This window comes from Apus apus, chromosome 1, assembly GCF_020740795.1.
Source record: "Apus apus isolate bApuApu2 chromosome 1, bApuApu2.pri.cur, whole genome shotgun sequence".
In the NCBI taxonomy this organism is placed as follows: Eukaryota; Metazoa; Chordata; class Aves; order Apodiformes; family Apodidae; genus Apus; species Apus apus.
The window spans coordinates 18,462,724-18,487,995 of record NC_067282.1 but is presented as its reverse complement, the minus strand read 5'-3'; the positions used below and the strand labels follow the sequence as shown (position 1 = coordinate 18,487,995).

The 25,272-nt window shown below is 42.0% G+C and overlaps 1 protein-coding gene across 3 annotated transcripts in view; it reads left to right on the top strand.

Moving 5' to 3' along the window:
- The first annotated feature begins 4,865 nt into the window (after positions 1 to 4,865).
- The window catches only part of CRYL1 (crystallin lambda 1), a 57,110-nt gene continuing 36,703 nt past the window's right edge, over positions 4,866 to 25,272 (top strand). For all 3 annotated transcript variants that reach the window (XM_051609402.1, XM_051609420.1, XM_051609411.1), the window contains exons 1-3: positions 4,866 to 4,960; positions 7,462 to 7,569; positions 17,345 to 17,471. In XM_051609402.1, the coding sequence (XP_051465362.1) occupies positions 4,929 to 4,960; positions 7,462 to 7,569; positions 17,345 to 17,471 (267 nt within the window). In that variant the 5' untranslated portion in view covers positions 4,866 to 4,928. The remainder of the gene's footprint in view (positions 4,961 to 7,461; positions 7,570 to 17,344; positions 17,472 to 25,272) is intronic.

The window sequence follows — 25,272 nt, the reverse complement described above, 5'->3', positions numbered from 1 at the left end:
CCGCGCCCGGCAGGCCAGCGCCTGGGACTGCAGCGCATGCGCAGAGCGGCCGCCGGAGCCGCGCCCGGAGGGGCGGGCGGGCAGGGCGGCTCCTGGAGCTCGTCCCCTCGGCGGCGGAGCCTCCCGCGCTGCCTGCCCGGGGCTGCCTGCCGGGGCTGCCTGCCGGTGCTGCCTGCCGGGGCTGCCTGCCCGGTGCTGCCTGCCCGGGGCTGCCTGCCCGGAGCTGCCTGCCCGGGGCTGCCTGCCCGGGGCTGCCTCCCGTGCTGCCTGCCCGGAGCTGCCTGCCCGGGGCTGCCTGCCCGGGGCTGCCTCCCGTGCTGCGTGCCCGGTGCTGCCTGCCGGCGCTGCCTGCCGGTGCTGCCTGCCCGGGGCTGCCTGCCCGGGGCTGCCTGCCGGGGCTGCCTCCGGGGCTGGTCTGGGTGCCCCTGATCTCGGGGCTAAAGCAAGCCAGCGGAGCCTCCTCTCGTCTCCGGGAACCAGGCAACAAGAAATTCCTGCCCTCCAAAAGACGTCACTCCGGGGAGGAATCCCCGCAAATCCAGAAACTTCCGTGACCATCTCTACTGCTCTGAACAGATTTTTTTTCAAGTGAATTAATGTTAATCACTGAACTAGAGCTAAAAGGGAGCTAAATTTGACTTTTTTTGCTTGTTCTAGCTCTTAGTCTGAATTGATCCTGCAAAGTTAAACATACACTTAATCTCCTGAATTAGGTTGTGCGTATTTCCAAGACGGGAACCTGTCTGGTAAGGAATAAAAGTGTCGTATGATGGATGTACAAACACATTTTGTTTCCCCCTGTGCTTTCCTCAGGAAATCACCATTTCTTCCCAGTAAGCTGAGAAATCTGCTGTCAAAACTGTATGGATCAATTAAAGTTTGTGAACCTTCCCACCTGCTGTAGTTTCTGAAATGAAATAAGAAAATAAAGGCCCTATTGTCTTAGAATAAGATGGTTCCTACTACAATTTTTACTACTTTCTCTTAGTTGGTGTTTTGGAAACCCTGATCATCATTACACTCTTGGGAAAATTTCCCATGCCTAAATAGAGTAAAGCAGGGATCTCTGAGTGTGCCTGCAGTATTTTTGAGAGGGAAAACATCTTATGAGGCCAACTGTAACATACCCCTACTGCCTTATGCTAATGGCATAAGAAACTGCAAAGACAGCATACAGCCAGAGCACCCTTTTTGTGGTCAGGGTTTGTGAGCGTTATGCAACGTCAGGGCTTTCTGCTGCTCACCTTCTGCCTCAAAGTCCTTTCCGAATTGATAAGGCCCAGAGGATATGAGTGAAAGGTCTCTCAACTCTAGCTCCCAACAAGAGAAGCAAAGATAACATAAAGAAGTATTAAGATATTATCACCTCTTGCATCAACACGTTCATGTTCCGTGCACAAACCACTTTCACACAGAAACTTCAGACTGGAGACCTTTGGACATGAGAATCTTTATACCTGAAGTTTACAAGTATCTTGCAGAATAACAGACTTATGGTGGGAAAAAATTTCAGGTGAGTTACTTGCCACAAATGAGGAACTTAAGCATGAGAAATACAAATACATTTCTAGCCCCCCTTTTCTGCCTGTGACTCCTCAGAAATAATTGACCCTGTGGTTTTTTAGATTTTTCTCATTGTCCCTCGACACAGTCATGTGTAGTTGAGCAGCAGGTCCATTCTGTGGTGAGAGCCCTAGCTCTACAACCCAGCTTGTCCATATTTGGAACCTGGGCATACTGGAGCCCAGCATATTCTGATGTTTTAGCCCAGTTACCTAGGACAGTGGAAAGAAAGCACCCTGATAAGGAGGCAGTGTATCTATCTTGGAAATTAAATGGTGCTGGGGCAGCACTGGAATCTGACCATATTCATGTTACCAGACTTTCTTAACCTCCAAAAGGTGGTGTATACATTCAAACCACCTATAGGAAGTGGCCCCTGGCCTTTATGGTCCCTGACCATGAAGGGAATTATTTGGGAGAGTGAAAACTAACTAACACTAGAATGGACTATTTTAAGCCCAGAGACAGTCAACTCCAGCACCTTGTCTAGACCCTGATGATGCTGTGAGTTGCTCACACTGCCCGAGTGTGCACCAGGGGGCCAGGAGCTTGGGAACAATCCCTGACCCAGCTCCTCAGGCCTTTCAGTCCAGCTACTACATGTTTTGTTTTGTTTTGTTTTTTTCTGATGCTATGAAGTACATACAATTTCTTTCATGGTCTATCTGTCTTTTTGCAGCAATAACATGGCAAATAAGGACTCAGACAAACTGTTCCAGGACGTGCTAACTTGGGTTCAGGGGTTACTGGCCACCATCTGCCTGTTTTAATCACTGTTAGTGTGTACCTTAACCTTGTTCTGGTAGTTTAACTGTTCATCTGATCAGCCACAAATTGGTGTTTTTAGAAAACAGTCTGAATTTAAAAAGTAATTCTCCCATTCTAATCTTTAAAAAGCAATTTTCTAGCATCGAATTCCAGGCTCACCAGGTGTTCAGAAGTTTCCTGCTGTCCTGTAGAGACACCCTTCAGCTAGCTCAACTGCCACAAACAGGGGAGCTGCATTTAACTACTCCTCTGGGAATTAATGGATCTTGTCAGCATACCTCTAAAAATAAAATACAGAATGTATTTACAATTAAAGCATTTCTAATACTGAACTTTAAAAAATATTTTCTTAGTTGAAAACATGAGCTGAATGGTAAATGAACTTAAAGGTATCTAAACTTATTTTAAAGAAAAATAAAAATTAAAAAACCCCTAAAGCCTCAGATCGTGGTCTTCCTGTACTTGAAAACTCAAACTCCAGCTATTTTGTGTTTTGCTGATTGGTCTGTGTTACAGCCTTGATACTCTGGGTTCATTTATCTCATACTGCCTGTTACTTTCTTCTGTTATCAAGTGTGTGAACAGTAGGGGTCTTAGAATCTTTCCATATTAGCTCATTATTTCTGTGCTGCTAAAAACACACCTCTGTAACAGTATTTAATGTGAAGTTCTTCCAGTTAATGTTTCCTAACACAGAAAAATAGTTAAAGAAACCTTTTGTCTCTTGTAGGAGACTTAAAAATCAATTTTATATTTGTGATCTCTGAGTTGGTGTGTATAAACATTTATAAATTATGCTAAATTATTGCTAAAAACAATGCTTTCCATGCCAGGCCACACAAGTGATGAGCAGCAGAACTGGCACGGCATCCTGCACTTTCTGTCCCACTTCCCCAAATCTTCCTGTGGCCCAGTATGGCTGCTTTGTGCCACCTGCATTTCCCAGCTACTGGCAGGTCTCAGGTTATGTGCGTGGTGTTAAGGTCAGGAAGTAAAGGAGATGCTATTTTGGTTTTCCACCTGATGTTCCTTGAGTTGTCTTTGTTAAGCCTTTAGGCATTTACACTTTTTAGATCTCTGTCTCCTTGCTGAATGTGGTTGGAATTAGCAAAGTGCTAGTGAGGGGGACGGATCCACAAAGAGATTATGGGTATCTTTTTAAAAATGTATTTCTAGGGAACTAGAAGACATGACGGCCCAGCCAAGGTTCAAACTGTACACAAACAAGGGTTGACTGAACTTTGTCAGTAACTATGAAGCTTTTATTCTGGGAACAAATGTATCAATTTTCAACTTAGTTTTTTTCAGAAAGCCAGAAACACAAGAAAACTTGCAAGTATTTCTCAGGTCTACTGAGTACAGTAATATAATCTTTGATAACAAGTTAAACATTTAAAATGTCAACTTTTGTTTCTTTTTGGGAATATCCATCATGGTTACATAGAAATAGGCAAATGAGTGCAGAGCTCACCGACAGAGCTTTAAACTAGACTTGAAGGGGGAAGCAGATAGTATCAGTCTTCCCTGTGACAAGGTGTGGGATGACACACCAAGGCAAGAGGGATGGGGCACCAGCAAGGGCCCTCAGTCTGTCGCTCAGAGACGTGCTGGTCGCACTGGAGCACACACGCAGTCTGATGGAGATGAGCCAGGGGCACCTAAGGTAATAGGAGCCAACAGGGAAACAACAGGGAAGTACCCTGAAGGAATTAAGATGTGCTTTTCTAAAAAGGTGATACAACTGACATACAGCCCAGCTGAAATGCAGGAGGTTGGACTAGGTTCTGACCTTGACTGCTCTGTAAGTCTGTGAGTAGCAACTACTCAGAATTAAAAAAATTAGTAATGCAGCATGCCAGCAAGCACAGTAGGGCAGCCTGAAGAATTATGTTGATATCGTAATGTCATATTTTTGCACAATTTTGAATTTTTTGTATGAAAACCAGGGACAGCAAGAACTTATTTTTGATTCAAAACTTAAAGCGTTTTTAAGAATGATAGGGCCTTGCTTAATGTGAAAAAAGTATGAAAATAGTTTCAAATTTGAACTTTGAAATTCCCTTTGTATCCTTCTAAAAAAAACCAGAGCAAAGGGATTTGATGTGTTCTAGTACTGCCTCTGGCCAGCGTGTGATGAGGCCTTTGCATCCTCAAAGGTGACTGCGGATCCCAAGACCCAGACACTCACAGATGTTTCAGTTTGAGAGATCACGGGGGGTACCTGAACACCTCTGCTTATTGGGCTGCAGAGGTCTTATCCTTTCCAACAGCAGAGTCAAACCTTGGCCTTTTACTCAAGCCTTGGCCTTGTCACACCTCCCTTCGGGTTCCGCCAGGCAGGCCCGTCCTGCCCCTGGTCCTGCGGGCATCGCCCCCGCCCGCCGCCCCTCGGAGCCGCGCCCCGCCGGGCACGGGGACAGCCCTGCCTGCCGGCGGGGGGAGCGGCCGCGGGCCCCGCGGCGCAGCCAATCGGAGCGCCCGTAGCAGCAGCCAATGAGGGCGGCCGTGACATGGCGGGAGCCGCGGGCGGGGCGGGCGCGCGCTGGGGCGGCGGCGGGCGCGGCGGGGCCGGCCGCTGGGCGCGCGCTGCCGCCGCCATGGACACCGCGGGGGTCGCCGTCATCGGCAGGTAGGGCCTGGGGTCCCGCGGGCGGGGGCAGCGGCCTGGGGAGGGGGCGCTAGGCCGGCTGGGCCCCTGGGGCCCCGGGGAGCGGCTGTCTGCGGACGTGCGGAGGGCCTCGGGCGCCGCGCTGGCGGGGTCCGGGCTGCGGGGAGGTGGGTTTGTCGCTTCAGCGCGGCTGGTGAGGCCCTGTCCCCCCCGGCCCTGTCCCCCCCGGCCCTGTCCCCCCCGGCCCTGCCCCCCTCGGCCCTGTCCCCCCGGCCCTGCGCTCGCAGGCGTCGGGAGCTGCCGCGAGGTGCTGCCTCGAGGCAGTCGGTGGGTTGGCGAGGGGAGGCCCTGCTGGGCAGGGCAGGGGTGCAAGGCGGGGGAGGTCGGGCCAGCCGCGGGTTAGTGCTGCTGCTGCTGGAATTCGGGAGTCTGGGGAGCAGTGCACCTGCTTGGCTCATTAGAGTGACTTTGATGAAGTTCCTCACAGCTCTTTGCTACTTAAAAAAACCCCCAAAAAAACACAAACAAAAAACAGACAACCCAAACCGTGTCTGGCATCGCTACTCAAAGTAAGTCAACCTTTAGGCCTGGAAGACTGATGCCCTTTTTCATTGCAGTGTTTTGTGTGCAAGTGCAGGAGGATTTGAGAAATCTGAGCACAATTTTAAGATGCTGATTGCCTAATATGTCAAGAAAGTCTTAAAGATTCTCTCAGGCACTCCTTTCTGGCCACGAGATACAGTGGTGTTTCGGACTTGTGTGGACATGCATTGTTGCATCCGGTTCTTGAGCTAAAACTGAAGTTCTGTCTTGGAACAATGATCCAGTTGGGAGGGAAGAAGCCTGTCAGACAGTAAGAGCCCCCTGCTCACGACTGTAATTCTGTGCTAAAAGTGAGACCACTTGAGGTCTGGGGAACTCATCTTGGTGTGCAAAGGGTTGGGAGAGCTGGATGTACTTTGTAGACCTTGTAGTTTGAAAGAAAAACAGATTCTACAGTCCTAAAACCTGTGAGAAATAAAATAAAAATACAGGTTTTTTGTCAAATGCTGATTTAAGGAAACTTAATTTAAAAGCTCAATGTGAGAGAGTTAATGCTAGTTTATAAAGATACTGAAGGCTCAGGTATGGTTGTTTAAGTGATCCAAATGCTTTTGCTTTAGAAATGCTTATTGCTCAGGAGTCAACAGTGGCTAACAAACCGTGACCTATACTTCACCTTCCTGTAACTGTGCTCGTTCTCAAGTTTGCCTGGGAACTTCTGAGATCTGGGCTTGCTACAGTGAAGTTGTGGATGCAGTTTTTGTTTAAGTTTTGAGTGAGAGTATAGTGTCTGCTTAACAAAACTAAATGCGAAGTGTCACTTTTTCTTAAAATCCCGGTTAGTTCCATTGATTCCTGCTGTTCCCTGAAACTTCCTGGTTTGTTCCCTTTTTTTATATTTAAACCAAAGGCTGAACATGTTCCTGTTTTATCTTCCTTCCTTTATCATCTGGCCTCTTGCTTTATCTCTGACTCTTACTCCCCTTTTAATTTATTATTTATGTCCTGGTTGCCTTGCATTTTTCGCTTGCCAAAGGTTGCTTAAGTTCAATACTAGAAGTACACCAATCTCAGAAATTACAGGAAATGCATGTAATTACCTCTGTAAACCTCTGCTGTAAGTCGTGAACTCTCCTGTTATCTTTGTTATGGAGATACTACCTTTTTTTTTGTGATCTCAGGATATTTAAGCTTAACTACACTTTTCCTCAGCCCTTCCATTTGAAGAGGCTGATGCCTGTTCTAAATCTAAGTTGAAATCTGCATTGCTGTAAGTTGTGATAGAATTGTCAGTTACTGCAAGAGTCCTCTGAGTTTCTCAGTAATGTGACTTCACCAAAAGATGTAGGCACACTGTTCCTGCATGGCTAGGTATGGTAGGGTGCTTCATGAGAAAATAAGGGTAGTGCTAGAGCTTGGTAGGTTGAAAAGCAGGATCAAACCCATGTTTTGGGTTTGCATGTTTATGGTATTTCATGAATTGTAGAGGACCCACTACTTTGGTAGCTGGGCTGTCGGTTTGCTGATCATCTCTGAAGCAGAATCCTGAACTCTAGGACCAATGAGCTGGTGTCTTGTCCTTAGGCAATGAACTGAACAGAGGAGTATTAAGATTTAAAAAAATCCCACACCCTAATGTAATTTAATGCACTAAGTTCAGGTTAAGATTGCAGCTGACAAATACTGCTGATGCTTGAGTCCACTGTACCAAAGTCGTAGGTCTTACTGTTTTAAATTCTACTGTTCTTTTTCTGTTTTGTCTTTTTATGCTTCATTATCTTCCTCTCAGTTCTCAGAGAAGTTGCTACACAGCTAGCAAAGGATGTTCCTCTGTTAGATTTGTTTCTTATCAATATACAACAAATCTTTTCATCAAATGTTGAAGAGTCCAAGCTCTGTTTTCCTTCTTGCAGTGCTTGTCAGACCCTCTTCCTCAAAATAAATGGTTCTTTATTAATTGCCTGGTATTGTCTTTTCAGTGGACTCATTGGTCGCAGCTGGGCCATGGTGTTTGCTGCTGGAGGCTTCAAAGTGAAACTTTATGATATTGAACAACAACAGCTAACAAGTGCACTGGAAAACATTCGGTACGTCACCTGAATTGAAACGAGTGGGATGGTAATGAAACTACAGAATTCTATGTGTCTATGATTTCTGTAATTATGAATGAACAGCCACAACCTATTATTTAAGGGAAGATAGATTTTTAAGCTTGGAAGAAGGCTTTAACTTAGAGGTACAGACCTGTTAAGATCAGAACAACTGTTCTCCTGACTCTCTCAATGACGTTTCTGAAGAGCACTTTTATTCTTAAATAATAATTTAATAACTTAAGTTCAGATGAAAGTCCTTGAAATTATGTTTAGCGTGATTAAGTTATCTATAGGCTAAGCTTAACATACATTAACATAAGAGGTTTTTTTGCGTAGAAAGAGAAAGAAGGCTTTTGAAATGGAAATAGGTTAATAATATGGGTTGCTGAGGAGTCCTGATACAGTTATTAGTATTTTATAGCTAGAACTTTTGTAATTTTTAATGTAATATTTTTTGAGCCCTAGAAGAGCAGATTGGTAGTGCTGCTAATGATGCAGCTTCTGCTTCGTTATAGTAGAGGCTGGGAGGCATCTTTAGAAGGAGAAAATCTGAGAGCATGAATACAAAAGTCACACAATTTCAGATCAACAGTCCTCCAACGCTTTGTTCTGCTGCCCTGTGGCACTATGGTGAAGGCAAAATGCTTTTGACACATGGCAGAACTACAATTTCAAGTCCTGCCTGTCTGCTTCCTTCCCCCAACCTTCAGTGCCTAGAGGTTACTCATGTTTTCATGTTTTCTCTGGATTTCCTCCAAGGTTTTCTCTAACCTTCGTTTGAACCTGTGTAAATCCTGTTGCAACCTCCTTGCCAAAGGACTTCGTGTTCTGCAGGTTTACGTCTTGCTTTGTGAAGAGCTCTTCCCTTTTGTTTGAGGTCAGCCTGGCTCCTCAGATGCCTTGTTTGGCCTCAAGTTCTTATGCTAGGAGGGACAGCCGCTGGTTGGTTCTATTTACCCCGTTCATGCTGGACCTGAAATATTGCTATCTCTGTGCCTTTGAGAGAAATAGTGCATTTATAGAGTGGCTCTGTGCGCCATCTTATGTTGCTATATCAGCATTTAATTCTGAAGTTTAGGTTAAATGCATCAGCCTTCCCTTCATGATGCTTTGGAGTGAAATAATGTCAGCTGGTATGGGGAGGAAGCTGCACCTAAAAAAAGCATCATGGTGTGTTGCATCCTTCTTGCTTTCATTAACAAGGTGGAATAACAGCTTTCTGTAATAGCAAGGAGGAGTGACTTCAGGAGCCCATTGGAGGTCAGTTCAGTTGTTGGAGGTCAGTTCAGTTGGAGGTCAGATGTTAAACAGCATGCGAAATCTGGTGAGATTTGCTAAAAAAGGCTTGATGACAAAAGAAGGGGGCAAAATCTATCTTCTGCAATTTTAAAAATTCTTTTTCTTTCATGAAATCTCTTTTCAGGTAGGTTTTAGACCAAACATCTCTGTTGCTACACCTAGATAACAGACACTTTTGTTGTTTGCAGAATTGTCATGGTGGTAGCCATGATATTCTAGAGTATTGTGGAGGAAGTAGTTTTGCAGTCTACAACACTGAAGATAGCACTTTTACCTGATTTTTTTCTTTTTCTAATATAAAAATGAGGAATTTAGGCTTCCAACGTTTTTGGATTGGAAAAGTGAAGCATAAAATGTCATGTGTAATAGGGTAGAGAATTCTGTTTGTGTGTGTCTGTACTGCCCCGTGCCTGCATGTGCTGCCCCATAGGAGTTCAAGGCAGGTTTTGCCTTTTACATTAGATGTTCTTAACTTAAAATTAAACTTGCATATCTTGGCAGTTGTAACATCTTAGTTTATAACCCTACGTTGAGGACAACATAGGTTTGGGGTTTTTTTATAGAAATACAAGCTATGTAGTTTCTTCAACCAGTATTTTAATTATTGAATCTATCAAAATATGGTCAAACTTGAGCTTCTTTGCACTGATTTCATAGCATAGAGGCTGCAGTAAATCCCTTTGATTTACTGCTGAAAGGAGTAGAAATTATACTGAAGTGTTGACTGTTAACATGATTGACTTTTAGTACTTTAACTTGTAACTCATTGTTCTGAATTTATATAAGCATGTTTCAAAAGGGCATGTTGGGGTCATTAACCTCATGAGGTCATTGACCTCATGAATTCAACTCTCACACAACAGTAGGTGGGCAGCAAGCATGTGTGGTCCTACAAGAGAACTGGAATGGGCCTGGTATGGGCCTGCAAAGGTCATGAGAGCCTGCATGTATCCGTATGGAAAATCCGAATATACTCTGTGAATGTGTTCAAAACACTTGGTTATGGGTAAAAAATAAGATGGAAGTGTGGAATTTGGATTGACTGAAGTAAGTGGAAGTGCATATCATCATGTTAGATACAGATCAGATCAGAAAGGTCTGATACAGAGGAGAGTGTGTTTACTAAGTTCTAATGTGGTGTGATGGATTTACTGCCTACCTACCTGTTGCCAGGCACATGGCAGTTGGTTCCCTGACAGACCAAATGACTGTGCATTGGGTTGAACTGGGTGTACCAGGGCTGTTATTAACCAGTGTGTGCTCTAATGGAACAACCTTTTCTTCAGCTGAAGAAACAAACTAATGAACAGCTGTGTGCCACACTTGACCTACTGAATACAAGTTGAAGGAAGCTGCCATGGAAGAATGTAACTTTTCATATCCAATATGCTTTCTTCTGCATTATTGTGATTCTGGTTTGAATGTGAGATTGAAACATTTTAAAATAATGAGAATTAGAAAAACAAGTACTACCCTGTTCTTGAGAGTATCCCTAAAGCATATAATGTAGATATGCGTTAGTACATGGCCTCCCCTCCTGTAACCTTTACAATTCTTGTAATATGTAAACTTTTTAAAGGTAGTTACTTTCCTACCATTCTAAACATAACTATGCTCTTGATAAAGAGTGATTAATTACAGTGAAAATGCTGTTGTGTTTTTTTCCCTATGTAACTGGCTCAAGTTTTATATAGAACAGTTTTTGTAGGAATAACGAAAGACTTTTTCCAGGGGAAAAAGTTTAGTTGACTCTGAAGAGGACACTGAGGCTTGGATACATGCACATGCATTCTGTGATGTCACTGTAGAAGTAGATGCTGGTTAAATATGGCATGTAGTTGGGTACAAAATGGTATCTCCTTCAGGACAGAAGAGCGGGTAACTATTTTTGACATGTAAAAACCAAACAGTTGTATGCATATCAGGCTATAGCTAACTTCAGAAAAAAAAATCATAGAAGATACGAGGAAGTGATCTGTGCTAAAATATAAAGATGAGAATCTTTCAAAAACTACATATTCAATCCACTGAACAGCAGATTTATGCTAGAAGCGCTTTTCTATCTTCTGATCCTTCCTTTCTTTTCATAGGCCAAGTAGAAAATTTAACCATAAATGATATTGAACTTGATATATAGTGAAGTGCAGTATTGTACTAAGCAGCCTTAACTTTTTCCTTGCATAGGAGCTGTGAAAAATGAACAAGATGCAGGGGCTAGAAGAAAAGTATAATTTCCCTGCCCATCCCTGGCCAAGTGGAGAAAAGTACTTTTAAGTATTTTGTATTGTTGTGAGTGTGGAGTTTGTAACGAAGTACCTGATGTATGGCAAGTTGCAAGGCCAAGGAAGCCAACCATAGCTATGCCTATGATTTTGTTATAGCCAGAGTTTTGTAAGGATTCCTTCTGTAACTCAAGGTCATCATCTTTCTAATTCCAAGAGGAGACTAGTCTCTAGAAAAGACATTTGAATGTATGTTACTTATTGCTGTCTGGTGCCCTCTTATGCTTTGTTTGTATAAAAAGGGGAACAACTTACTGGAGTGGTTTTGCAGCATGAGGGGTAGGTTTCACTGTCTTTTCCTAGCTCATGGCCTGTTCCATGGCTATGTGGTTAGATAACTTTCCCAAGTTGGCTTCCTCTTGCATTCTCTGGTTTGTATTGCTGTATTTTATAGTATTGACACTGTATTTGTATTTAGGGCAAAATTCAGCTTATCTTAGATCCTCCTTGACAGTTTTATAATATCTCCTTTGAGAGAACACCTTCTAAGTAGACAATTCTTATTGGAGCGTATTTTGATCTTGATTGCTTAACACTTGCACATCAAGCTTGTGCTAAATTATAGGCTTGATTCTGCCTTTCACTTTTACCCACCCCCCTCCTCCATGAAAAGTGCTAAGGGAAGTCGCTTCATTTGCAGATCATGTTATTATGCTTTGGAAGGGGGTAGAGTCAGTCTTTCCAAAGGTTCTGCCTGGCTGTTCTGTAGCTAAAAACACCTCTAAAGGGACATGTTGTCTTCTCACCTATGTGAGATGCCACCTGTGTGGCAGTCAGTTCCTGGGCAGCTAGAATATAAGATTTAAATATGACTGACTTTTGCTTTTGAGGAAATGGGGTCAAGTTGCACCAGGGGAGGTTCAGATTGAGTATTAGGAAAAATTTCTTCACAGAAAGAGTGGAGAGGCATTGGAACAGCCTGCCCAGGGAGGTGGTAGTGGCACTGTCCCTAGAGGTGTTAAAAAAACAGGTAGGCATGGTTTTTCAGGAGATGGTTTAGTGGTTACGGGTTGTAGGGCAGACAGTTGGACTTTATGATCTTGAAGGTCTTTTCCAACCTTGATGATTCTATGAGTACAAAGGCTGTGTTTTGTGAATAGTTATGGTGATGGCATTTGACTGGTAAGCAGAGTCATAGAATGATTTGGGTCAGAAGGGACCCGAAAGCTCTTCTAGTTCCTATGCCTCTGCCGTGGGCCAAAACACCTCCCACTAGACCAGGTTGCTCAAAGCCCCATCCAGCCTGGCCTTGAATACATCCACAGCTTCTCTGGGTGATCTGTGCCAGTGTCTCTCTGCCTTCATAGTAAAGAATTTCTTCTAAAGATCTAATGTAAATATACCCCCTTCGAGTTTAAAACAGTCATCATTATCAGATCTTGTAAGAGTCCGTGTCCAGCTTTCCTCTAAGCAACCTTCAGGTACTGGAAGGCTGTTTTAAGGCCTCCCTGGAGCCTTCTCCCCCCGGGCTGAGCAATCCCAACTCTTCAGCTTGTTTTCACAGGAGAGGTGCTCCAGCCCTCTGATCATCTTTGTAGTCCTCCTCTGGATTTGCTCTGACAGCTCCATGTCCTTATGTTAGGGGTGCCAGAACTGGACACAGTACTCCAGGTAGAGTCTCGCAAGAGCAGAGGGCATGAATTGCCTCCCTCGACCTTGAAGCAAATGCTGGCTCAGTTCCCAGAGTAGTGTTGACATGGGCAGTTGGGTATAACGGTAAAACTCTGAAGGTAGACAAAGTGGGGGTTCTAAAAGCAAGTAGTATTTTTTATTTTTTTTTTTTAATGGATCCATATTCTTCATTCTTGAGATAGTCAAACTCTTCAAGCTATCCTCGGGGATGATCACTCTCAAGTCAGTCTCGCCCTGCCAGGAATAAAAAGTCATCCAGCAGAGGTCAGTGGTGCACTTCTGTACAGACAAACTCTTCAGGTTTGTGCTTTAATGTAAGATAAATACCGGGGGGAAGCTCTCTTCCTTTGCCATGAAAATGAGGGCAATCTAATACTCCAGGAGACTATTAAGAGGTTTTAGCATTTGGAACACTTAAAATCAATTTGTGGAACAAACCAGCCAGAATGGGAGGGAAGGCCAAAATTCAAGTAATGTACAAATTGTATTTCCTATTCCACGCTTTAAATAACTATACTAATTTAAATAAATAGCTAGCATGAAGATTGATGATGTTAACAGTAAAATTTTTGTCTAGAAGGAAAAATCATTGCAGCCTTAAGTAACTGAAGGAGGCCTAGAGGAAAGCTGGGGAGGGACTTGTTGCAAGGGCTTGTAGTGAGAGGACAAGGGGTAATGGTTTTAAACAGAAAGAAGAGAGATTTAGGTTAGAGATCAGGAGGAAATTCTTTAGTGTGATGGTAGTGAGACACTGGAACAGGCTGCCCAGAGAAGTTGTGGAAGATCCAGGCCAGGTTAGGTGGGACTCTGAGCAGCCTGATGTAGTGGGAGGTTTCCCTGTGCATGCAGGGGGTTGGAACTTGATGATATTTAAGGTCCCTTCCAACTCTAATCATTCAATGAAGATGGTGATTTTGCAAGTTAATTAAGAATTTGCGTTCTTGGTGCACAGTGTAGTGTGGAGTTGCTTATGACAGAAAAGCAGAAATGATAGGATGGTTATCACTGGCAGAGAAGGAAATGTATGGAGCAGGATACAGGAGCTATGAACTTCTGTAAAAACTTGTGGAAGAAAAGTAAGTCAGATCTCATAGTCTGTCACTGTAGCCTTTTTGAATGCCTTAGTTACCAGTCATAGCATGGAGTTTCAGAGGACCAGGGAGGATGAGACTAGTTTCATACTGCATAGAAAGTGAACAGCAACTTAATCCTTTTCTTCAAATAAATAAATAATTCTCATATGGTCTGTTGAAACTTAATTTTTGGTTTTGTTTTCTAAAAGCAGTATACAGCCTACAAGCAAGAGGAAGATGCTGAATTTAGGCAAATGCACTTGTGAAATTAACTTCTGATGAATAGATAATTAAGACCTTTTAAGTTGAAGGAAATAGCCTCAAGTTGTACCCAGGGTTTAGATTGGGTATTAGGAAAAACTTCTTGGGAGGGTGTCAAGCACTGGAAAGGCTGCCCAGTTAAGTGATTGAGTCACCATCCCTGGAGTTATTTAAAAGATATGTATATGTGGCACTTAGGGGCATGGTTTTGTGGTGGACTTGGCATTGTTGGGTTAACAGTTTGCTTTGATCATCTTAATGGTCTTTTCTAACTTAAATGGTTCTATAATTGGTTCCTTACCATCTCACTTCACAAAGAGAGAAGGAGTCAGAAGTTTGAAAGCTTTAGTTTAGGTGCACCTGCTTCTTTACAGATGAAGCACTGGCACCTTTAGAATGCTGGAAGCTTTAAATCTTGGATGGAACTTCTGCCTAGCAAGATGTGATGTAACCTGGCAGCTTGAAAAATGGAGCTGAAGCTTCCTGTTTCCCATTCCTGACCACACAGTTTGCTGAAAGACAGAAGTCTGTGTGTTCCAGCTGTCCATCTGCTGTGTTGTTAAGAAACCAAATCGGGAACTAATCCAGAAACTTGATTAATTTCCTGCTTATTTTTGTGGTGCTGCCTGGAGGAGTGTGTTTGAGCACAATTTCCTCCCCCTCCCCAACCCTACCCCCCCCCTTTTTTTTTTTCTTTTTACCCTTTCTTGAAGGTCTTTTCAACAAAACTTACTAGAAAAGAGTTTCTGACCAGTTTAGCTTTGGGTAGGAAAGCTCTGGGGTTTTGAGCCTAAATCCATATTTGACAAAAGAGGCAGAAAGCTATTAATGGAACGCTTTTCATCACTTTTGGATTGCCTGAACTGGTAGGAATACTAATTTTGGTGGCAAATCTAATGAGCTCCAGGGAAGGAAAAAGGACAGACCTGAGCAGTGTCTAAAAAGTGTATGACTCTTGGCTTAATTTTCCAGCTAAGAATGAATTGAACCTCTTCAAAGCTCCTGTGTAATATAAACATGCTCTGCCTAAGAGTAAAAAATGATTATTTTTGTCAGAGCTGATCATAGACAAAGGAAGTGTTAGGACTTGCAGTACAGAAATTATTTGGAGTTAATTGTTGAAACAGTTCATTGAAGAGGGAAAGTTAATGCTTCTAGGAGTTGACTCTGTGTATGCATGCATGTGGTTTTTTTGTTGTTGGACTTCCCATTTTGAAATTTGGATGCATGTTCTGGTTTAGAAGGTGCATTCTCACCTTCACCTGCTTCAGAGAGAGCTTCTGACATCTTACCTACTCCCAAGTTGTTGAAAATACTTTGTATTTGTACTGAGTCCATGGTCATATGAAAGTTATTTATTTCTTGTGATTATTGTGTTAAACTTGGAGCAGAACTGCTCTGTGCTTTTTTGACTACTGCTATGTGGCTACTGAGTGCTCCTTGCCTTGATTTTTAGTAGGGTTGCTCTCAGGGTAAGGTATTGCTGTTCTGGATTGGTGTCAGAAAGCTGTATTAGAAGGTTGTTTTGTTTGCTGGGAAACAAATGTTCCCTATTCTGCTACTTTGAGTGAAATAAAGGATATCGAAGCAACTTGTAGAGCAGCAATTGTTTATGACCTCTCAAGAAAGTTACAAGAGGTAGAGCCTCTATTTGCTTGGACACTACACAACTGCATGGATGCTGAAGTAAAATTCTCAGTTAATGGTAGATTTAGTGAACCAGTTCAAGCTAAAGATCTGAGGGCCTAGTGAGGACTTCTGTGTAGTTTAAGTAGGAACTGGATTGTCTTTAAATAAATCCCTGCAGGCTTTCATTTTTGGTGACTTTAGAATACTGTGCTACTTTCTCTTGTGGGGGAAAAATACTTACTTCCATTATAAGACAAGATGGATTGCATGCTTAAATGCCTAAGAAAACCCCAGACAAATGGACCTGAAAAGCTAGTTTTTCCTTTCTCTAAAAGAGAGCTGAAGATAATTCTCAGATGTACATGCTGACAGCATAGGTGAGATGAATCCCATGTTCTTTGTTTAGGAAAATCTGGGAGAGGAAGCTTAATGATTTTCTTTGTTCTTTGGACTCAAAACTTGTTGACTGGAAAGATCTCTAAATAAAAGGATGGTTTTACAAAATGTGGCTGTATTATTACACATTGCTCAGCATGTTGTCTGAAAGGAGTAGAGAGAAGTAGGCAATAGGATCTACATCTGTCTCCCTTTTCAATTAATTTAAAATGCTGTACAGCTTCTGTTAGTTACAGCTTTTCCACTCTCCAACTGGGTAGCAAGTGCAATTTATTGTTGTGTAAAAATGCATCCAAAAAAGTAAGCCAAAGCTTCAGAACTAGATTGGTAGGGAGAAGAGAAGATTTTGATGCTTTTTTGCCTGTTGCTAATCATCAGCTCAGTTTCCTCCTCTCTTAAGGGTGAACAGTTTTTACCAAGCAATAACCAAAGGCTCAGAGGAGTTCTGACTTGAGGTAACTAACACATTTAACTGTGGTACTAACTACATTAAATAGCTCTAGGTTGATTGTGATCAGATAGTTTAATCCCATTTAATTTCTGTGGAAATTGCTGCTCTTAAGTAACTTTTAAAAGTTTTGAAAATGACTTGCTTGCTCTGGACATTTGAGGAGTTTGAACTGCAGAGACTTTTTCTGAGAAGGTGGCATGTTCAGCCCCAGCAACAGTGTGTACTTGAACAAGCTCTGGTAACTCAATGTGGTAACTACTTGAGATTTTTGACACTTGCTCTGTAGTCATTCATTACCTGTGTAGTGGTATGGGGTTTTTTAGGAAGGACTCCTGGCTGTATGGAGTATTTTTATTAGTTTTTATACAGTTAAACCATGTTGCACTTCATAACAAGAATTACTGGTTGTTAAAGCAGAGTAAGTATATTAAAAGGACCTTTCTTCCCATTAAATATGAGTAGAAAAACTCGTATTGATCCTGCACCAGTGAAAGCAGGTTTGAGGTGGTGAAGAGCTTGCATCTAGGAGTAGATATTAGAGCTGTGCCTGAAGAGAAGGAAAAAATCTTTTAAGACAGGGGAACAGAGAGAAATTACTGAAATTAATCTTTATATTTTTGAGTTTAAATATATGCAGCGGCGTCACAAATAGCATAGTACTGCTGGTTTGTTAAGAAGCTTTTTAAGAATTAGTCATGGCTTAACAATTGTAAAGTACTTATATGTGCATATGTTGTTTCTGTCAGCAAACAAATTAAAGAGCTGGAGAAGACAGGATTCCTGAAAGGAGATTTGAGTGCTGAGCAGCAGTTATCTCTCATTAGCATCTGTACGGACCTGAAGGCAGCAGTAGAGGGTGCTACTTTCATTCAGGTAAGCAAAGATTTGAGAATTCTTAGCAAACAGATCAGAAAGATTATCAAGAACTGTGCTGTGCAGTGGATTGGCAATGGAGAGTTCAGCATCCTGACCACATAAGGATCATTGTGTTTATTAAAATTAAAGTTCTTTCTAGCCTAGTTTCTTGACATAGGAAATTACGCCTCTTTGCAGGATTTCTCCACCTGAAAGTCCTTGCAAGTTTCTTTTACCCAATGCTGGAAGTGGCTGGTGGCTTGCTAAGCTAAGAGAGAATTGCTGACCTCCATTTGTAACTATGACTGTACCTCTTAGAAATACAAAGGTGAGGGAGGTTAGGAGGCACAAGATTCTTAGGGAGATACTATCTCTTAGGGAACACCACATGTTCTGGTGTTGGGACTAAAACATCCTTATTCCTCTCCAGCTACTCTGGAAAGGCAGGGAGCATGGCTATGCTGAGGGGTGACTTCTGTTCTAACTGTGGGGAACCATTGTAGCCAAAGCACCTATCTGACCGAGTGGTAGTATTAAAAACAGGGTTGATATATAGGGCTGGAATCTGTGCTGCTAAGTTAAACTGGGATGGGGAACAAGTTACGCTACTGGACCTAACAGTCTGTGGCAGCTTAACTGTAAGTATGCATCCTGGCCTGGCATATTTCAGGGAACAGGTGAATCGAGGACCATTTCTGGAAGAAAGTATGAATTAATGAATTTGCATTGGACTCAGCATCTCCTACCCTACGTGGTTCCCCAGTATTATTCCAGTATTGTACCATTAACTGTGTCTACATGCCTGTTATACCCAAGAGTTTGCAATTTATATATTTGAGGCAGTAAATCCTACAGTCTGCTTAACTGCAACACATCCCTAATAATAAACTGAATTAAAAGGGTACAGATTTCTAGATTTTTTCTTCCTCCCAAGTTGGTGAAATGGAGGGGAGAGAATAAGAGGCAGAGCAAAGCCTCACCCAGGAGTTAAGGTGTGAATGCACTAAAAGTTTTTACAGAGGAACACTATTTTGTTTTCACTTCCTTTTCTGCAGATCATGAAACTATGTAATGTTACCCGAGTATCTTACCGCTTTACTAGTATTGTGCTCAGAGCTTGTAAGTTCATATTATTGTCTTCGCATATATATTGCTTACCTCTAACTGGTTTAGTCTGCAAATGTGTCCCCTAGTCACTCGATCCTATGAAGTCCTTCCACAAATGTTTGCAGTTGAAATGACGATGACTGACTTGATTTTGTAAGCTAACTTTCTGGTCATCTCTGAATGGATATGACAAAAGGGCAGAAATACCTGTGAAACAGTACTGATCAGCATCTTCCACTGAGTAAGGACTGACTGTTCCTCCTGCTGTCTGTTTCCTCTCTTTTTGCCAGTTACTGTCCATGAAAGGACCTTTTATCTCACATGTGACCAGTTCACTTGCTTGAAACCTTTCATTATTTTTTGTTGCAAGATTTCTGGGCATTCACACAAACTGCTTCATCTACATGACTCTTGTGTCCGTGCTTGTTGCTTCCTTTAGAGAATTCTGCTAGGTCTGTGAATCAGGACTTAGCTATGGAAAAGTTGCTTTGATTCTTCCCTATTTATGTAATATTCATTCAATGCTACCCTTTTCTCTTGCTTGATAGAGACATAATGCTTACAGGTCGTTGTTGAGATCTTTCCTGAAGTTTCCTTAAAAGTTGCATCATGAATGCCACTCTTCTGCTCTTTGGTACCAAAATAGTGTTTGTTCAGTATTGTTTCAAGTGAGCAGTTGTTTATCACTCTTACTGTGCTGGCTATTCAAACCACCCGATACCTTAGTTCTGGTTCCTCTCTCCTGTTTTCTATGACTTGAGACAGAGCCTGGGAGTCCTCAAGATTAGGGCTTCAGATTCCTGCAAGGATCAGAAGGCAGAACAGAATAGTTGCAAAGAAATCACTGTTCTGTGCATGTACACCAGGTGGTCGTCCTTCTGGACTCTCATAAGCTACGTTGTTCTCCGTGCATTTTGAAGAAATAAGGGAATTAAAAAAAAATATTCCTCTTGCTTTCTGGTATTATTTTATGTTCCCTTTCCCCTTTTGATGTCTCTTAACATGTAGTCATTAAGCATAAAAATAATTCAAGAAGCAGCTGCAATGTGCCTGTAGGTAACAAATGTTATGTCTGAAACACTGTTGTTGTAATCATGTATCAGTTTCAAACGACAGCACCACAGTTTGGTTTGATACATGTAAGTGGGCAAATTATTTGAGCTAGTCCTTAATTTGTCCTTGGAAGGGGAATTAGAATAAAATAATCTCAATTCTAGGCTCACAGCCTTATTTCAGCAGTTGTCACCGTTTGACTCAGGTTTGACAACAATGCTCTCGATCCCCTCCCCCTCCCACCCAGGTAGGGAAGGAGAGAGAGAAAAAGAGAGAGACTTGGCTGGATTGAAAACTAACCTACACAGCTTTATTAAAACACTAATGATAAAAGAAAATATGTACAATTATATACAGATGTGTTCAGGAATGTGCAAAAGCTTCTCGCCTCCCCCCACCCCCAGCATCTCCTGAGCTGTGAACAGTCCTGACAAGTGCCGGAGCTGCCGGAGAGAGCGCAGAGTGAGGAGGGTCAGGAGAGCTCCAGCCTGGGGGTCGATGGTGATGGATGGACAGAGTCCTCCCTGGACACCTGCCATGGATGGAAGAGAAGGGAAGAAGAAGCAGGAAGGAAGTTGTCTTCTGTGATCTCTGACCTTCCTCTGAGCTTACATAGGTGTATGGAATGAAATATCTCTGGCCAGTTTTGCTGTCTGTCTAATTCAGCCTCCTATGGGGGGGTCATAGGTCTCCCCGTAGTGTCTGAGCCAGCAGGGTGAAGATGTGACCTTGAAGACCTAGCAGTTAGAAAAACATTCCACTGTCTTATCAGCCTTAGTTAGAACACACTGTGACTAGTTAAAAGAAAGCTTGCTGAGGAAAAAAAAAAAAATCAGTAAAAGGAAAAGTGTCTTCATCCTGACTCAAACCAGAACACCAGTGAACAGACTACTTTCTGTCTGAACTGTATTAAACTTCAGAAATACTGCCTAGAGCAGCTTTGGACATGGAAGGACAAAATGGACTTATTGTAACTCATGAGTGCAAGTGTTCCAACTTCTAGTTTTTTAAAAAACAAAATACCAGTTTCATTAATGTTAGGTAAAATAGAGGACACTGTTTTCTTGCTTAATGAGATAACCTACTGATTAACTTGTTAGAAGGCTTTCATGAGAACTGCGTTTCTTTACCGTAGGGTTCAGCTGGTTAAATCTTAACAGCTTCTCAAATTTGGCCTTTGTAGAGCCAAGCTTTAAAAATTTCCTTGATCTTTGCACACCTTGAATAAATTCTGCAGACAGTTGCCTTTTATGTTGTTTTCGTGGGACATAACTTAAAACAGATAGGATGAAGTAGTAAAAAGTGGAACTTCTAAAATTACATCAGTGAAGATATAAAAGTGAAAAATATGCAAGAAATAATTAGAAGGACTGAGTAAGAAGAAAATGCATAACAATAATGTCAAGAACCTTTAAAAACAAGGTATGCCTTGATGCATATTATTTTATATATTCCCTCTCCTGAGTGTTTTGATTAAGTAACGTGGCTTTATTGGTGTGCTTTGCCTCAACTTCAGAAGGAAACCAGTTGTACTGGGTTTTTTTGCTCTAAAACAGAATATTCACCCACTTTCACTTCTCAGAGCTTTCCATACTACTTAGAGTAAGTGCATAACCTACAGCAGTTAGGTAAATGTGCACTGCAGGCTTCTTTCATCACTAAAATCTTTAATTCTGAAATAAGTTTTCCATTAGCTGCAAACTGCATGGAAACAAATTAAGGGATGTATTTGTACTGTAATATCCCTGATATTGGACTATCATGGACAAGGCAAATGTTTCTTAATGTTGCTCTCTTTCTTGTGTAAATATGACTTCTGTCTGTTGTCCTTATGTGACTACTGGGTGCTGAACTTACTAGTACTCCTTTCACTATTAAAACAGATCTGAGTGGATGTGTGTCTAGTTCCTAAATAATACAAGTTGAATAGAAATCAGTGCAGCACTTGTATGATCTCTTACCACAATACTACTAAAATGAAAACATCTCCCTCTAAATGCTTTGCTTTGAAACAATTTACTAACAAAATAATGAAGTTTACTAGCTCTCAGAGGAGGATATGAGATGACTATTGTTAAGATCTTACTCTTAACACTTGAGCTGCTGTGTGCACTGGTGAGTTGTGAGGCCGGGCTGATTAAAGCAGGAAAGGTGGCTGAGAGGTGATTTCTGAACCCATCAGCTGTGCTGTGCCATGGGACAAAGCAGACTGGCAAGGGGATGAAATTAAGGTTGTAACTTGTACTTTGTGGTCTGAGGATTTATATGCTTTTGTTTTAAAGGAGCTCTACCTAAAAGCCTTAGAAAGGTTTCTCCCTCTCCTTTAAAAAGAGAGGGTATCTTCCTGGTGTCCTGTCCCATCTTCCCCTGCAAACTTTTGAACTGGTAATAATGACACTAAAAGATCTACAGCTTTGTCTCTTTTAAATGTTGCTGGCTCTTTTCTCTCTCCTGGTTAGACATACTTAGAAAAAAACCTGTTATCAACTTAAAAACAGCTGCCAAATAGCCTAGTAATATGTTAGAATGGGAAACCAGCATTGACGTGGGAGCCTTGACTGAAGATGTCTCATGTCTCCAGTTATAAAAATGTCTTTGATTGGCTGGTACCAGTTTCTGCCACTAGCTTTTGTTTTACTTTCCTGATGGCTTTCAAGAGCCCTTTTACTTCTGGGGATGAAGGAATATCTGCAGACAGCAATGGTTGAAGATGCCTTCAGATGTCCTGAGCTCATAGGATAGATGACCATCCAGGTTTGGAAGCTGTGTTAATGATGTACCTCTGTAAACACAAAGCTGGGAGGTGGAGTGTGCAAACATAGCAGTAACCTGGCTTCCTCTGGGCTGGTCAGTGGTCAGCTCTGAGCACTGGACAAACAAACATGGGTCTTGTTCTCAACTGGGTAAATGGATCCGCAGGCCTGGTGTTGCCCTACTTACTTTAAACACTGACCTGAGCCACCAGAGGTTATGTTTTGGCTTCTGAGGGAGCTGATTTTAAGCATGTGACCTGACTCGCTGTCTTTGTAGAAGTTTTGAGAAAACTCTTTTCCTGATCTCAAAGACATTCTGTAAAATACTTTATCAGGTCAGTTTTAGAGATGAGCTGAAAGATGATGTTTGAGTAAAGAGCTTGTCAGTGTCACTCATATAGTGTTGCTGCTGAATGGACATTTGTCCTTCCAAACTTTCTAACATTCACTCCCCATCTCTCCTGAGCTTGTAACAATTGGTGTTATCTACCATTACAGACTTGAATATAGTTTTGGTCCCTGTTACAGGAGGTAGTCGTTGCCATAACTGTCATCCTGCCCAGCAGTTAATCTTGCTCTTCAGATTCTTTTTCAGTGCTCCCTGGCCTCCTTTCTAGGGCTGTATTGTATTTCTGTTGCCTTTCCTAGATCACTTCCCATATTTTTCAGGGTGGATGGGATCACGGTAGAAGAAAACAGAAGATCTAATACTTTGAGAAAGGATGTAGGAAGGAGGATGTCAACCAACCTGTCTGAGATCTTACTGCTCTTCCAGAAGGGAAAAAAAAGAATCTTCATCTCTTTAGTAGAAGCCTGATCAGCTTGTCTGTCTGTCCTTTGAAACTTTTGTAGGACGCATGAGCATAATGGAAAAAGATGGATCTCTTCATGGCTTGATACTGACACTAGGTGAAACAAAACTTGCCTTAATTTGTTTTATGTCTTAAACCCAAACAATGCCATTCCCCAAAACCTGCCAAATCTGCATGTTTCGCTTTAGAAAATGTAGTTTTGAGAACTAGTTCTTTCTCGAATCCTATTTTATACTAAAGGTTGAGGAGATATTTATTATTCAGTCATTTATCCTGAGGAGTATAAAATAGCAGTAACTTGATATTTTTATTGCTCCAGTTCCTGAACAGGGTATGATTTTGAACTGTAGGAAAGTACAAAATGTTTCCATAAATGCTGGATTTCACCTCACCGAAGTGTTATTTACTTGTACAGTATAATGTGGTAGACAGTCTTTCATGTCACTCAACAGGTAATGATTAAAGAATCATCAGATTTCACAGTGGGATGAGCTCATAAATTCAATACAACTAAGAAGTTACCACTTCTGTAGATTTGAAGTGAGTTATAGCCCTAATTTTTTTTTTAAATCAGATTAGTCTGAAATTACTGAGTTTTAACTGATGCTTTTACAACTGCTTTGTAATAAGGTTACTCATCTGCTGTACTTCAGTTGATGTTCTTGAATTCTGTTAAAGCTTTTCTGAATATGAACTTAACACTGTTCTAAAAGACAGGCAATTGCAAATTTGTTATAAGACAGTTTTAAAACTGTATTTTAATGGAAATTAAAACTAGTTCAAACTGTATGAATCGGAGTTAAACTTGTTTGGGGTGTTGTTACTCTGATTCCCTCCCTCCAAGTCCTCTCCTCCTTACCTGAACAGTGTATGAGAGTACATTTATCAGAAGAGAAACCTTTACCTTTGCTGCCTTATCAACTACAGAGTTTTCCAAAATCAGGCTGGAAGGGACTTCAGAGGTTACTTGGCTAACCCCTATCCCCAGGCAGGATTAGTCATACCTTGTCAACTGTCTTAGCAAAAATGGGTTAACCTCTTCTTAAAATCTTCATGTGATGCGATTCCTCATTCTCCCCCTTCTAAGCGTTATACTTTGGTGTATACCTGCCCTGTAGAAAGCCTGTAACTGAAGCCCCAGAATGTGGACATACATAACCATGCCTTTGTATTTATTTTTTTTCTGTAATTCTGTCAGATGGTGATAATACGGACCCGTCATTAAGAAATGGTCAGTCTGCTTTTCAGTTAAAGGAGCTATTATCCTTATTCTGCTTTCTTACGCTTGCCTCACAAGATACCAGTTCTTTTTCAGGCTGAAAAGAAGGTTGTGGTTGCCAAGGTTGTGTGGCTTGTTTTGGGCTAACTAGAATTGTTTCACATCTAAGTATTGTTTTGTTGCCAGACATTTTTGTTAGTGTTCTGGTATTTGGGCATGTGCTTGAAACTATCTTGGAGGAAGTTGTGTATTGAGGTATGTGGAATGAGTATCTGCAGGGGGAAAAGGGGCAGACAACCTCATGAGCTTCTATTCCCTCATGTGTATTTCATATGGTTTCAGTTCCTGCATCACCTCCAAGTGTTTCAGGGTCAAATCCCACTTAACCTCACCTCCCTGCTGTGGTGCACAGCCAGGTTGCTCCCCCCTGTTTTCCCTGTGACCCCTTGCCGCTGGGGACTTGGGTTCTAGTCATGCTCTAACATAATCATGTCAGTTATCAGGGGTCTGTGCTGTTGGTTGTTTTTGTGGGCTTATTGTGTGGGGATTTTTTGTTCCTTTAAATCTTGTTTTAACTGATCAAAATGCTGACACCAGACTGAAGATGTGCAATAGCCTGGGGACTCCTTCAGTAACAGCTGTGTGTACATGTCTCATGTTTCTGTGCTGCATCCCAGACCTGAACAGTGGTGAGCAAGGTTGTGCATCTCCTGCCCTGCTGCTCTCCCTGCCTTTACCCTCAGATGAGCGTAAGTGATACTTGCGAAAAGGGAACTTAAGTAAATATGTTTTGTCCCCACCATCTTTGCAGTTTGAAGTGATGCATTTCTATTTGGCACCTTGTGTTAATTAACATCCTGGTATACTCTTATATC